The sequence below is a fragment of the Falco punctatus genome (assembly GCF_963210335.1).
Source record: "Falco punctatus genome assembly, chromosome: 4".
In the NCBI taxonomy this organism is placed as follows: Eukaryota; Metazoa; Chordata; class Aves; order Falconiformes; family Falconidae; genus Falco; species Falco punctatus.
Genome location: NC_137583.1, coordinates 60,456,568 through 60,469,094, shown reverse-complemented (window position 1 = coordinate 60,469,094; position 12,527 = coordinate 60,456,568). Strand labels below are relative to the sequence as shown.

At 37.2% G+C, this 12,527-nt stretch overlaps 1 protein-coding gene across 3 annotated transcripts in view; it reads left to right on the top strand.

Moving 5' to 3' along the window:
* The window catches only part of LMBR1 (limb development membrane protein 1), a 79,288-nt gene that overhangs the window by 53,634 nt on the left and 13,127 nt on the right, over window positions 1–12,527 (top strand). For all 3 annotated transcript variants that reach the window (XM_080385853.1, XM_080385854.1, XM_080385855.1), the window contains 7 exons: window positions 161–233; window positions 6,656–6,736; window positions 7,766–7,842; window positions 8,069–8,146; window positions 9,021–9,094; window positions 9,330–9,420; window positions 10,947–11,013. In XM_080385853.1, the coding sequence (XP_080241979.1) occupies window positions 161–233; window positions 6,656–6,736; window positions 7,766–7,842; window positions 8,069–8,146; window positions 9,021–9,094; window positions 9,330–9,420; window positions 10,947–11,013 (541 nt within the window). The remainder of the gene's footprint in view (window positions 1–160; window positions 234–6,655; window positions 6,737–7,765; window positions 7,843–8,068; window positions 8,147–9,020; window positions 9,095–9,329; window positions 9,421–10,946; window positions 11,014–12,527) is intronic.

Genomic DNA, 12,527 nt, shown 5'->3' with positions numbered 1-12,527 from the left:
AACCTTTTGTGGAGTATATTTGTATCAGCATTGTAAAGTTGTAGACTACATATTTAAGACATAGGTTACTAAAACTAAATGAACCTGACTAGGTTAGTGCAGTTGGAAAAACAAATTACTTTGATACTCAGTGAGTTCATGTTTCTGTTTCCAAATACAGATCCTCGAAGACCTAGATGAGCAGATGTATATCATCACTTTAGAGGAGGAAGCGATTCAGAGGCGGCTTAATGGTACGGTTGTTCTGATAGTGCTTCAAATACTGTATTGAGAATAGAGTGGTTCTGGTCAGGATTATTGATCTCACTGTTATATAGCCTCTTCTCTCAAAATAGAAAATTTCAACGTCTTGGTGTGTGTGTAACAAGCATTACAGGCTAACATTTTGTTGCTCACTGTGGTGTTCAAGATTGGCTCGCGTGTGTGTGTGTGTGGTTTGCTTTGGTTTTGTTTTTAGCATGTTCATCAGGTCTAATATGTGAATATTCTGAGCCTAAGAAAGCAAATTGAGTAGTTGACCAGACCCACCACCCTTACTGCAAAATAGTTTGGATTGGTAAATGACTGTATTTTAACCTTGTCTGAAGAACAATGAACTTAGATTAGCAAGAGGCTCAACTTCCTGCATAATGAGGTTTTTTATTCAGAGGATTTTTTTCTGTTTCAGTTCATTATATTTAGAATCTTAGGTAATAATTCATTAAACATTGGAGCAGCCCTTTATATTCTAGGGGCTATTTGGTAGATTTAATAATTTGAAATCTGTTAATGAACAATCAAAATGAATAATTGTACAAATGTTTTAGACATCTTGTATTTAGTATTAAATTTTTGCACTTCTTGATAAGGTATTTCTGTTCTGAAGAGTTTCAAAAGCAATATGAAGGTTTGGCTTCTAAGAGAAAGAGTGTTGCAGCATGGCAGGCACCAATTACAGAAAATGTATCGATTCTATAAACCTGGAAATCATGTTGCAGAAATTCTCTTCTGAATTGCTTTGGAGAAGCCATCCATCCACTATTTATACAATTGCTTCAGGTTGGAAACCCAAAGAATATTAATGTCATGACACATCCATTGTTGTGTTGTCTTATGACTGACTTTAGCCTTAATTTTTTAAATTTTCTGCCTTTCTCTCTTGGTCTTCAGTCTTCTGTCATACGTCTCAATCTGTCCTCCTTTCAAGTCTCAGTAAGTCCCCTTTCAAAGTTGCTTGGTCAGGGAAAATATCTTTGATAACAGTAGATCATTGTGGTTATCTTTATTTCCAGCATTTAAAATTTGTGAAGGAGTAATGACAACTTTGTGCTAAAATCAGCCATGGTTTCAGTTTAAAAGTGACGTTCACCTTTGCTGTTTTGGAAGCTTAGGTTTTTATACTGACATGCATGCATATATATATATATATATATATATATATATATATATATATATATATATATATATATATGCTTTTACACAGACAAGCAAAAAGGTGCATGCAGTGGATGTCTTTGAAGCTGTGATGGGGTAATTATAATTGTTCTGTGTGTTTGATGTTAGCTAGCAACTGTAAAATATTTGTTGCTGAATATTTTATGTTGTCATGGTGATTGTGCTTATGCACAAGGAAAAGCAATACAGAAGAATGACCCGGTGTTATTCAGGTATCTATTAGATGTAGTTCAGAGTAGTTTCCACTATTTAAGTAGAGAATGTGATTGTTTAGGTGCTGAGTGTCTGCTGTTTTTCTGCATAGAAGTCTATGTGACAGTTGTTTATATTGCAGTTCAGCAATATCCCTTGTGAGATGGACTTAGCCTGTTTGTAGGCATCTACTAATTAATTGGATCTGGATTTAGGATGTGTGCAGGTAGCTCCCCTTACCGCTAGCCAAAAGAATGGATTCTCTTTCAGCGAATGGGTTAGTATGCAACGTAACGTGGAACTGCAACCCGCCCATGTTCCACAGAGCTCTCACCAGCCTACTCTTAAGAGGTGAAAGACGTGGGGCTTAAATGTCCTTTGACAGGAGAGGGAACGGAATTCTTCTGTTTCACGTGGTGAGGGAATGGTATGGACACCACCAGCTGAAGGAATGCTCGAAAACCCACAGTTTGGTGTACAGAGGAAATTTATGGACTTAAGCTGTAAAGTAAATCTAAACTTGGATATAGCATGTAGGTGGCAGGCAGTATGTTCTATGCTCAAGAAGGTACTCTGCAAGATTTTTGTGAGTAATTAATTAAGTGTGGTTCTCACTTTTGTGGCAAGCATACAGAGCTTTATATTCTCTGCCAGAAGTCTTCCTAATAAATATGAATTATGGCAGAAAAATAGATAGCATTTTTGCCAGAACTATGAAGACTCATGCTTATCATGCTCATTGCCGCCTTAAAAAATGTTTACAAATGGAGGTGTGGTGCTAATCACATCAATAAATGTAGTGCTGTGATGTCAGAGGCCATAGTCTGTGACTTAACACAGAGATTGGGTAAGGATTTTTGTTGCTGTATCCGAGCAGGTGTATTGGGCTGCACGCTCCCTGGGCCATGGCTGTTGCATCTCTTCCACGGTTGTGGTAGAGGAAATGCATGTGCTCCAGCGACCCTGCTGGACAGTTTTGCAGAAAAGTGTTCTGACGTATATACTCCATTTAAATATATAACCAAAGAGTTGAATTTTTATTAAAACTGAAGAGAACCAAACCATAGGCTTAAGCAATACTTAGTGATTGTCAATGCTGATATTTTTGGTTTTGGTGTTTTGTTTGCTGTTTGGCTGTGGTTCCTTTTTTTTTTTTTGGGGTTTTTTTTAGAACAATTATTATCACACTCTTAGCGTTGCTTTGCCATGTTCTAATTAATGTTTTCTGAGACAGTGTCTGGACGTAGGAAGGGGGTAACATGAATCACTGTTTCCACTGAATAGGTTGTGTAAAGCTTCAGCTTTCAGAGGAGGAAGAACATTTAGCTGTGTGAGCTGATGCTGTTTTTGATTCCTATAGATGTAACTGTTGTGGTGGTGATGCAATTGATGAGAGTATTCTGTAAAGCTCTTCATATGTGAAAATAAATCTAACTGTGAAACTGCATATCTTTTTGGTGGAAACTAATTCTCTTCCTTCTCAGATGGTCTACAGTGTATAACTGAAAATCAGAGGAGGGGGGAGGGGAAAGTTTGATCCTGTTATCTACCCTAGTATTTTTATCTATTGAAGAGATGCTGGGCTTTGGGAAAATGTTTGTTTCCAGTGTATTATATTTCAGTACCCACATCACTCCTACAGTTAAAGAATAAAGCTGGGACTTTTTTATATTAAAAGAAAAAAGTTGCCTTCAGCTATTAGTTTTCCTGAATCCAAAGAGACGGGTGGGGTAGGATCAAAAATACTTACTTGATCAAAGTTATTGGCTCTGAAGGTATCCTTACCTATGTAAGAAAGATGAAAGGTGTTGTTTTTATTGCACGCTAGTAACAGTGTAATTTTGAACTAATTGGTGTTGAACTGCCAATCACCTAGGGGGAATGCAAATAGATACTCTTACAATTTCCTTTGAGGTACTGAAGTCTTATGTCGGGGCTGGAAGAAAAACAGAATAATACCGTTAAATTGACCTTAAATGAGCTGCTTTGTGGCTTTCTTGGAGAATCCCTTCTAACTTTTCATTGCTAGTCCAAACTAGTCTCGTCTACCGATTTGATTTATTGGCTAGACAGCGCTGACATTGAACTTTGTGCGTGTTTGAAATAAAGCTAATGTTATAGAGCTTTTAAGAATTTAGCTGCATCCTTTTCAAATACTCTTTTGACTGATCTGAAACGCTGCCTTCCCCTCTCATAAAATATCTTTTTGTGTAGCGACCTGTTGTTTGCTAATATTTTTAAGGAGGAACTACAATAGCACTTAAATGTGATTCAGAATTTCTACTGAAGTGTCTATTAGAGACCTAATGTGATCACGTTGACTTTGTTGGAAAGACTCCTGTGAATGAATATCAGTGTTTTGAGCTCTGGATTTTTATACTGGGGGGGGAAACAACATATATCTTAAATAAAGCTTTTCCTAGAGACCCTTAAATCAATTATCACAGAATCATTTAGGTTGGAAAAGACCTTTGAGATCATCGCATCCAACCGTTAACCCAGGACTGCCAAGTCCATCACTAAACCAGGTCCCTAAGCACCCCCTCTGTGTTTTTTAAACACCTTCAGGGATGGTGATTCCACCACTCCCCTGGGCAGCCTGTTCCAATGCTCGACAACCCTTCAGTGAAGAAATTTTCCCTAATATCCAATCTGAAACTCCCCTGGCAGAACTTGAGCCTGTTTCCTCTTGTCCTGTTGCCAGTTACCTGGGAGAAGAGACCGACACTCACCAAATTATGGAGGAGAAGAAGAAAATGTCATATGTTAACTTGAATTTTCTTTCTTTTTCAACTGCTTCCAGTAAAGTTCTTGAGACTTTTTCACTGATCTCTGTAGCTATCCTTTTTCTCAACTCATAGTAATTAGTCATTCCATAAAACAGATGTTTTAGACTTTTTTTTCAGAGGGAATGCATCAGTGCAAAAGCTTATTTTTATAATGATAATTAGATCTGCTTTTTTTTTAAAACGACTTTTTCTCAAAACCTGTGTATTATGATTACTTATTTAAAAAACACCGAGATATTAAGCTGATACTCATATTGCAGGTACTTCAAGTGAACGGTTATTACAAAACAGCATTTGTAGGTCTTACTGGTTTAGTCCTGGGATTTGAGATATTTATGTATTTGTACCACATACGCATCATGTCACTGATAACAGAGGTAAATGTTTAGGCATAGCACAAAGGCGGTGTGTTACATGCAAAAATGTGTCTGGAAGAAGCATGCAATTAAATATTCAAAATTAATTTTTTCAACAGTTGGATGTCTCACCGGTAATTCGCATAGAAAAAAAAATCAGTATTAATACTCTGAAATAAAAGAGTAAAAGTTAAAAAAAAAAATGCGTTCCCAGAAATACGTGTGTATTTCTTGGCTTTCAGATAGGACATCACTGTGCTGGAATATGGAGAATGCGCGGACTGGATGGGCTTAGAAATATACCTTCTTATCTTGTGCTGAGATTGCTGGGTGGATGAACAGACAACAGAAAATAAGGGAATGATGAGACTGGGCTATAAAATAGCGTCAGTGTGCCAGTAACCTAAGTGCTACTTAGTTTTTGTAGGCAAATGATCACGATACGGGATAAAAGCCCGGACAAGGCTATTAGTCTCATAGAAATTTATTAGGGAGTGTTTAAAAAAGGTCCCTGGAGTGTGGTGCTGTTAGAGGTTAGCCTGCATCCAGAGGTGAGGCCAAGGGTAGGGAGCGACCAGCAGGCGAAGGGTGCCAGTGTAAAGAAAGAAAGAAGGTGACAGAGGGGACTTCGGGTTTGTTAAGACCTTGGCGCTACCATGGCGTGTTTTTGCAGAGTGAGGTTGGCCTGGAATAGACAGGGAAAATGAGCCCTCTTGGTTTATTTTCAAGTGAGATTACTCAGAAATAAAAGGGATGAGAGTGAGGCAAAGATGAGTGGAGAGTTTCTCTAACTTAATCGGGGAAGAATAGTTCCTGTTTGTGATAGCAAAGAGTAAAAGCTAAAGTAGAAATGATGAGATGGTAACTGAGATAGCAGCTCTCTAGTCAGCATTTCAGAGCTGTATCATTGAACACTGTGCAGTGTTTATAAAGGAACTGGAATCAAGGGAAGAAACCACAGTGTGCTTGCACTGGGAAAGGTGGGAGGTTGCGAGAGAGTGGGAGGTGGAAGAGAAAAAGGATGGAGAGGGAAAATGGGCTGGATTTCCTAGAGCCTGTGTAGGGGTAAGAGGAAGGGTTGCTGAGCGACTTTAGGCAGAGATTTAGCAAGAGAGAGAGGAACTAAGATTGTGGTTGTCGGTTTTCAGCTGGTGTAGAGGAGAGAATTTGAGGAGTTGCACAACAGTGACACACACATGCTGTAAGCTGTATAAAGGAAAATGAAAGAATATGGTTTCAGGGGTGGTTGTGAGGAAGGTGGGATTATGGTTGTCAGAGACACAGAGAGACTGACCAAATCAGGCAAACTTTACATGAGCAGAAGAGGTGTCAACAAGCAGGTCAGCAGTATGGAAACTGAGTTGGCTGAGTAAAAAGGATTGGGGAAAGCTGCAACTGGAGATCTGGCTATCAGCTTGCTTAGTTTGGAGGCAAAGGACCACTTGTCTTTAAGTTGCTAAATAATAATGCCCTTGAAGGGCATCCAGAGAATTTGTTACATCTTGATATATGAATTGTATAGAGGTACAAGACTGAGGCATCTGTGTCAGGCTGCCACACGGTAACTGGGTTTTGGACCTGTGTGACAGTTCAGCAGTAGCTGTTCTCTCGGTTCTTGCAGCAGCTGGTCGGCAGCGTAGGCAGCGATCCCAGCAGGTCACGCTGCGAAACCTCGGATGTGTTGGACTCTTCCGGTTAGACAGAATTGGAAGGTCCTTGTCTGAGCCTCTGTTTTTTGAAAAGTGGTTGAAGAGTCTCAAACATCTGCAGTTTAAAGCCACGCGTGTTAATGTGATGCTTCCTAAATCTGAATCGTCGTGGTGTGTCTTACAGTGCTATAGTTAGTCTCACTCAAAAGAAAACACTGTTGTCTTCTTTTAAAAGGTACATCTTCCACGGTGGAATGCCAGATGGTAGAGTTGGAACGGGAGCTTGAAAAAGTGAAAAGCAAGAAAACGAATCTAGGTAATAAACTTCTTTCTACTGCTTCATGTGGATTGCAGTTTAATAAATGCACATAAGACACTGTGTTTAGCTCGTAGCAGTCGATGGATTCCACTTTGTTCTTAAACAGATCTGTCCATTGCCAGTCCTCCTAAATTGTGAGTTTCTCCAGATACGTTACATGGAATCATTGTGTCCCTCTAACAAATTTAAGTAAGGAGTCTAATGTAGATCTTATTTTTAACATAATTGAAGAGAAATTGTAATGCTCTTGACTTCCTTGCATGGAGCTCAATAGCACGGTCTTTTCATATATGATGATATGATTATTTGGGATGATCTAAGACATTACTTTCCTCTCTGTTTTTGAATTATTTCTATAAAAGTCAAATTGTGTTTAAGAACAGTAAGATAATTCTCAGCAGGTTTGTTCTTTTATAATCAAAAAGTAATACTTCTGGTAATGGTAACCACTCAGCAGGAGTCAGCTTACTTACTCAAAGGCTTGAGGGATTTTTGCATTTATCAACATGTTATGTGCAAAACTAAGACTGGTAACAAAAAGTTTTGGGGTGTTCTTTTTAGACGTACTAGTGAAGTCTGGTGAGTTAGTCGTGTCTTTCTTGCTTTATGTTTTAAAAGGAAAATACTGTTTAAGTATTTGAAATTCTGTTCAGTCCCTTTTGGGACACATTAAAATAGACATCTGAACAGCATATTTTAAAAGTAATTATATTTAAAACTTTTCAGAACTGCTGTATGCCAGAGGAAAAAAAAAGTTCTGGTGAAACAAGCCTGTAAACAAGAAAGAAGGATCTGCTTCTCTATCTCCCCAGCCTTTCTCTGAAGAGACTTCATATTTTTGGCGTTGCTTTGTACAGCTCTTTAGGGTGGATGTTTTTATGAACCAGTTGGTGTTGGTTCAGGATAAGATTTTGTTAGGATAACTTTTGTTACCTATAGCTATAACAAGAACTTGCACAGCTAAATGACTCGTTTTATTCTAAGGTGATTTACGGTATTAAGCTTCTGTTTTTCTCTTCTGAACAGAACGGAAGAAAAAAGCTTCTGCTTGGGAAAGGAATTTAGTGTATCCAGCTGTTATGATATTGCTACTGATTGAGACGGTAAGAATTTTGCCCCCCTTCCAAGAAAATTTATAAGGAATTTTTTGGTCACTTGGGGGAATAATTTTAACATTTTTGAATGGTGTGTTTAAGCAACAAATTTGATATTCTTTTCTTGACCATTTTAAAAAAAACTTAACATTATGAAATCTGGTGGGGATAAACATACAACTTTTAAAAATGTGGGATACTTGTAAATAACGCAACTGTTTCTACTTTTTTATAGTCCATCTCAGTCCTCTTAGTTGCTCTCAACATTCTTTACCTATTGGTTGATGAGACTGCAATGCCAAAGGGATCAGGGGTAAAGTAAACATCTCTTATGAATTTTATAACTTCAGTAAAGCATTGGAGCCCTTACAAAATCGCAAGTGAGAACTTCTGCTTTAATAACATTGAAACTAATGTTCCTCAGCCTTGACTTTGCTTCTAGGTTTCAGTCCTGTGCACACATAAACATTTGTTACATGTCCTGTTACAGTGAGTTCTTAATAAAACTAGTCCAGAATCTTTTTTAAGATATAGTGATTCAGTAAATCAGTAATCTGGAGTTTGCATTTTACTCATGTCTCCTACTTTTGTATGGACTAGAAATCTTCAATTTAAGAAAATATGTTAAAAGCCAATATGAAAAGCCTGTCTTGGTTTGTGTTCCTCTTAGAAAACATGACATTTTTTTTTCTTTTATTATAAAAGTAGTTCAAGAAAGAACAGCACGTTGAGTAGCAGTGTCTTTAACCATGAGAGCGTGTTTTTGTTAACTTGGCAATGCTTTCCCCTGCATGTAGCTGTGTATGAGCTTGCAGAGCTATAAAAGGTTTTTAGTGATGATGTCTGCTCTGTCTGTAGTATTGCGAACAACTGGAAGCGTCATCTTCTGAGACATTTTAGTTTCCAAAGTAATGAGTGGAGCATGTATAAAATGCAGCATGGTGGGTAGATGCAGCATACATAAAATGTGAGTAGGAATACACTTCACTCCAGTTTGAAAGCTAGCTGATGTAGTTGCATAGGTGGGAGACCTGCATGTTAGAAAATCAGAATGCCCCTTAAATACTGAATTGAGAAAAGGCTGTATTTCATGTAAGATGTTAGGTTTTTTAGTCCTGGTAGAAATCAACTTTATGAACAGTTGCGTGTACCTTACTAAATGATGCAAAGTGTTTTTCTCCTTGTAGGGGCCTGGAATAGGAAATGCCTCTCTATCCACCTTTGGTTTTGTGGGAGCAGCACTTGAAATCATTCTGATTTTGTATCCTTTCTTTAAGAATTCTGTCTGTTAACAAGTATTCTGTCTAGTTTTCTGGGACACTGGTAATTTACTAAGACACTTGCCTGCAGAGAAGAAAGAGATGGGTCAGTCCTTCTCAAGCACTCGAAGTGTTTTTGTTTTTTTTTCCTTTGGTTCTTAAGACTTTTAGGAGACTGCTGAGAACTTGAGTGAAACTCACATTCCTTGGAGGTTCCTTTTTCCTTGATTCTCACAGCTATCTTATGGTATCCTCTGTCGTCGGCTTCTACAGTCTTCGGTTTTTTGAAAATTTCACTCCCAGGAAGGATGACACAACTATGACAAAGGTAAGGTAAAGTCTGTCTTGGTGATGGCCCCCTCCTGTCTTTCTTGCCACCCAAGACAAACTGACTCTTTTAGTTAGTAATTGCCCTGAATGGCTCATTTGCAGTGATCAGTATTTGTTTGTAAGCTGCGTAAATGCAAACTGGAAGATTTTCAAAATGCTGAATGAGTGGGAAAAAGGATGTGCTCTGTTTAGTTTGGATGGCATCCATTCACTTGTAAAAAGCCGGGAGTAGCAGAGCTTGTTAACTAGCTATAGAAAAGCTAGTGAAAGAACTTTTTTCAAAGGAAACGTATTGCTAATGAGTAACTTTGATTGTGCTAACTGTACTTCAGGGAGCTTGTTTGAAATCTGAAGAACTTGGTTGCTAGAAGTAATACAGACAAAGTAATACAAATTTGAATAATTAAACTAAGACTGAGGAGGTCTATTCAAGCAACAGTTTTGCAGTCTGAGGCTAATTTGACTTTCTACAATTTAGCACTGGCTTCAGAATAACGAGTGCTGTTACCCAAGGCTGAGGAACATGCTTAGGTTTTTGGCAAAATATTCCCACAGCTGACAAGGGAAGGTGATTGGTAACCAGGGAACAGATGCTGAATTTAATTAATTTTTTTTTCAATGTGTTTCATTGTGTGTTGTGGGATTTGTTTGTTTGTTGGTTTGGTTAGTTTTTTAAGGTAATGGGTAAAGACATTTTTACCATAAAATGTTGAAAGTGAGAAAGTAGGTAAACACACAACACGGTTATAGTAAATAAGTAGTAGGGAGTTGGAATGTCCTTGATGTTTCCTATTGATTGTTTACAGTACTGCAGGAATAGTGTAGAATTAAATCGTGAATGCACAACTGTCTACTTACTTTGAAGAAGTTTTTTTGTGTTTTTTTTCTTTTGGATTCTGATAGAATTAGAGCTGAAGAAAGTGATCCCTTGTGAGAGAAAGTTTCAATTACTCTTTATAAAGGCTTCACAAACTAGAGTAAAATCGAACAGCTGTGAATTTTTTCGTACTATTTAAAGTAGTCAACAGGCATTCAACTGAAAGGAAGCTCTTTGTTGTAATTTTTTAAATAATGCTAATCCTGCAAGCAGTTACATACAAAGCTTAAGCTGATGTATCAGTCATCTATTCTAAGCCTATGGAATGGTTCTTTTTATAAAAGTTTGCAGGAACTAAGTAAACAGTTGATGCTTTGCAACATGGCAGTTTTGAATTATTTTGAATCTAAGCGTACATAACACTGATTACAAGCAGATGATTACATATTTGCTTTTGTTTTTAACTCCTCTCTTGGATCATCTTCATCTTGTGAAACGCTGTATGGAGAAATGTGACAGAAGTAAGCAAGACTAACTGTGCTATTGTAAGTTTCTTTAGGTTCAGTTTGGAGAATGTAACTTCCAGGAATTCTTTTTCATCTTGACTACTGGTTTTAGTTTTCTGTTGTTTTGTGTGGTTTGGTTGTGGTTTTTGCCCTTCAGCAATCCTCTGTATAATTTAAATGCTGTTTGTCATTTTCAAACAGATCATTGGAAACTGTGTCTCTATCTTGGTGCTGAGCTCTGCTTTGCCAGTGATGTCAAGAACACTGGGTAAGTGAAATGGGAGTATAACACATTGTAATAAAGGATGTTTAATTGGGTTAAAAAACAAGAAGAAAGAACAGCCAGTAGCTGTAGCCTTCGTAATACGTATTTAATTTGCCACCACTTTCAATAAAAAGAGCATATATGTGTGGTCTTCTTTTTTTGCCCCAACATGAGCCATTGAACATACATTCTATGTACATGAACTGCAGAACATACATTCTAAAAAAAAGATGCTAAGCATTTTCTAGAGAGTAGATTATTTAAAAAGGTAGGTCAGATTTAAAACTTAAAACAGGAGATGGTGTGACGAGTAGATACAGAGACTGCTTGTTCAGTAGTGTAAAACAGTTTCATGTTCACTGCGAAATTACAGTGCTCAGTTTTTGTGGAAAAACTATGTTTGGGGATTTCAGTATAAAATCTGAGTGCAAATGTCTTTTTATAAAGTTAATGAATCTTAATAAATTAAGATTTATATCAGAAGTGATACCAGGCTACACTAATTTTCCCTGAAATAATCTGCTTGCATTCTTTGTTACTTCAGTTTTCAAGTATAAAAATTCATAGCCCAGCCTAGTAGAACTGAAGCAGTTCTGATTTTATTGTTAAGAACTGGCAGTAGCATTTGAGGTGGAAAAACTGTTTTAACCAGTTGTAAAGAGAAGATATTTTGTATCTTCACTTTGTTTAATTAGGTAATCATCAGCTTGAATTCTTGAAGTTAGATTGCAAGGCTATTATATGTTTAAGTAGTGCAGAATACTTGCAGCTAATGTGAGTTTCATTGAGAACATGAAACGGAACAAAACTAAAATCTTCACCTCGGGCTGTACGAGTCTTAAACATGAGCTGAGGAGTTTAAGCTCAGGCCCACAGACCAGTAACGTGTACCCAACAGTTCTGTGGCTGATTCTCCTTTCAACCAGCATACTGTCAAATCAAGAGCAGTTCATACTTTCTGGTAAAGTACTGTATATTTTCATGCTGTGTCTATCTACAGATGATGATTTTTATTAGGTTTACTAGATAATTCCTATAACATGCCCCCCTCCAATGCATTTTGGAGGGTTAAATCTTAAAATACACCTTCTAGATCTCATGTTCTAAAGTCTGCAGTAAAACTTCACAAAAATGCAAAAGAATAATTCAAGTATTTAAAGCAGTGCAGTTTTAAAATATAGCCAGTATGCTAAAGATTTAAGTAGCAAACGAGTTCTAGCACTTAGAGCAAGATGTTATGTTGAAAAATTAGTTTAGAAAATTTTTTAACATTAGTATTGTGTCCACTAAGTTACTGAATTCATCACTTGTTTAAAAAAAATAAAAAAATCATTGTTAATGATCTACGAGATTAACAGTTGGTAATAAATGGATTCTGTGGAAGTAAGTATACATGCTGGGTGCATTGTTGTCTCATAGGAATCAGATTAATGATAAAACTCTCTTAAAAAAAAAAGACTAACAAATGAAATTCCTGAATAGTTTGCCATAGAGATAAATAAAAGAAGAAAAAAGAT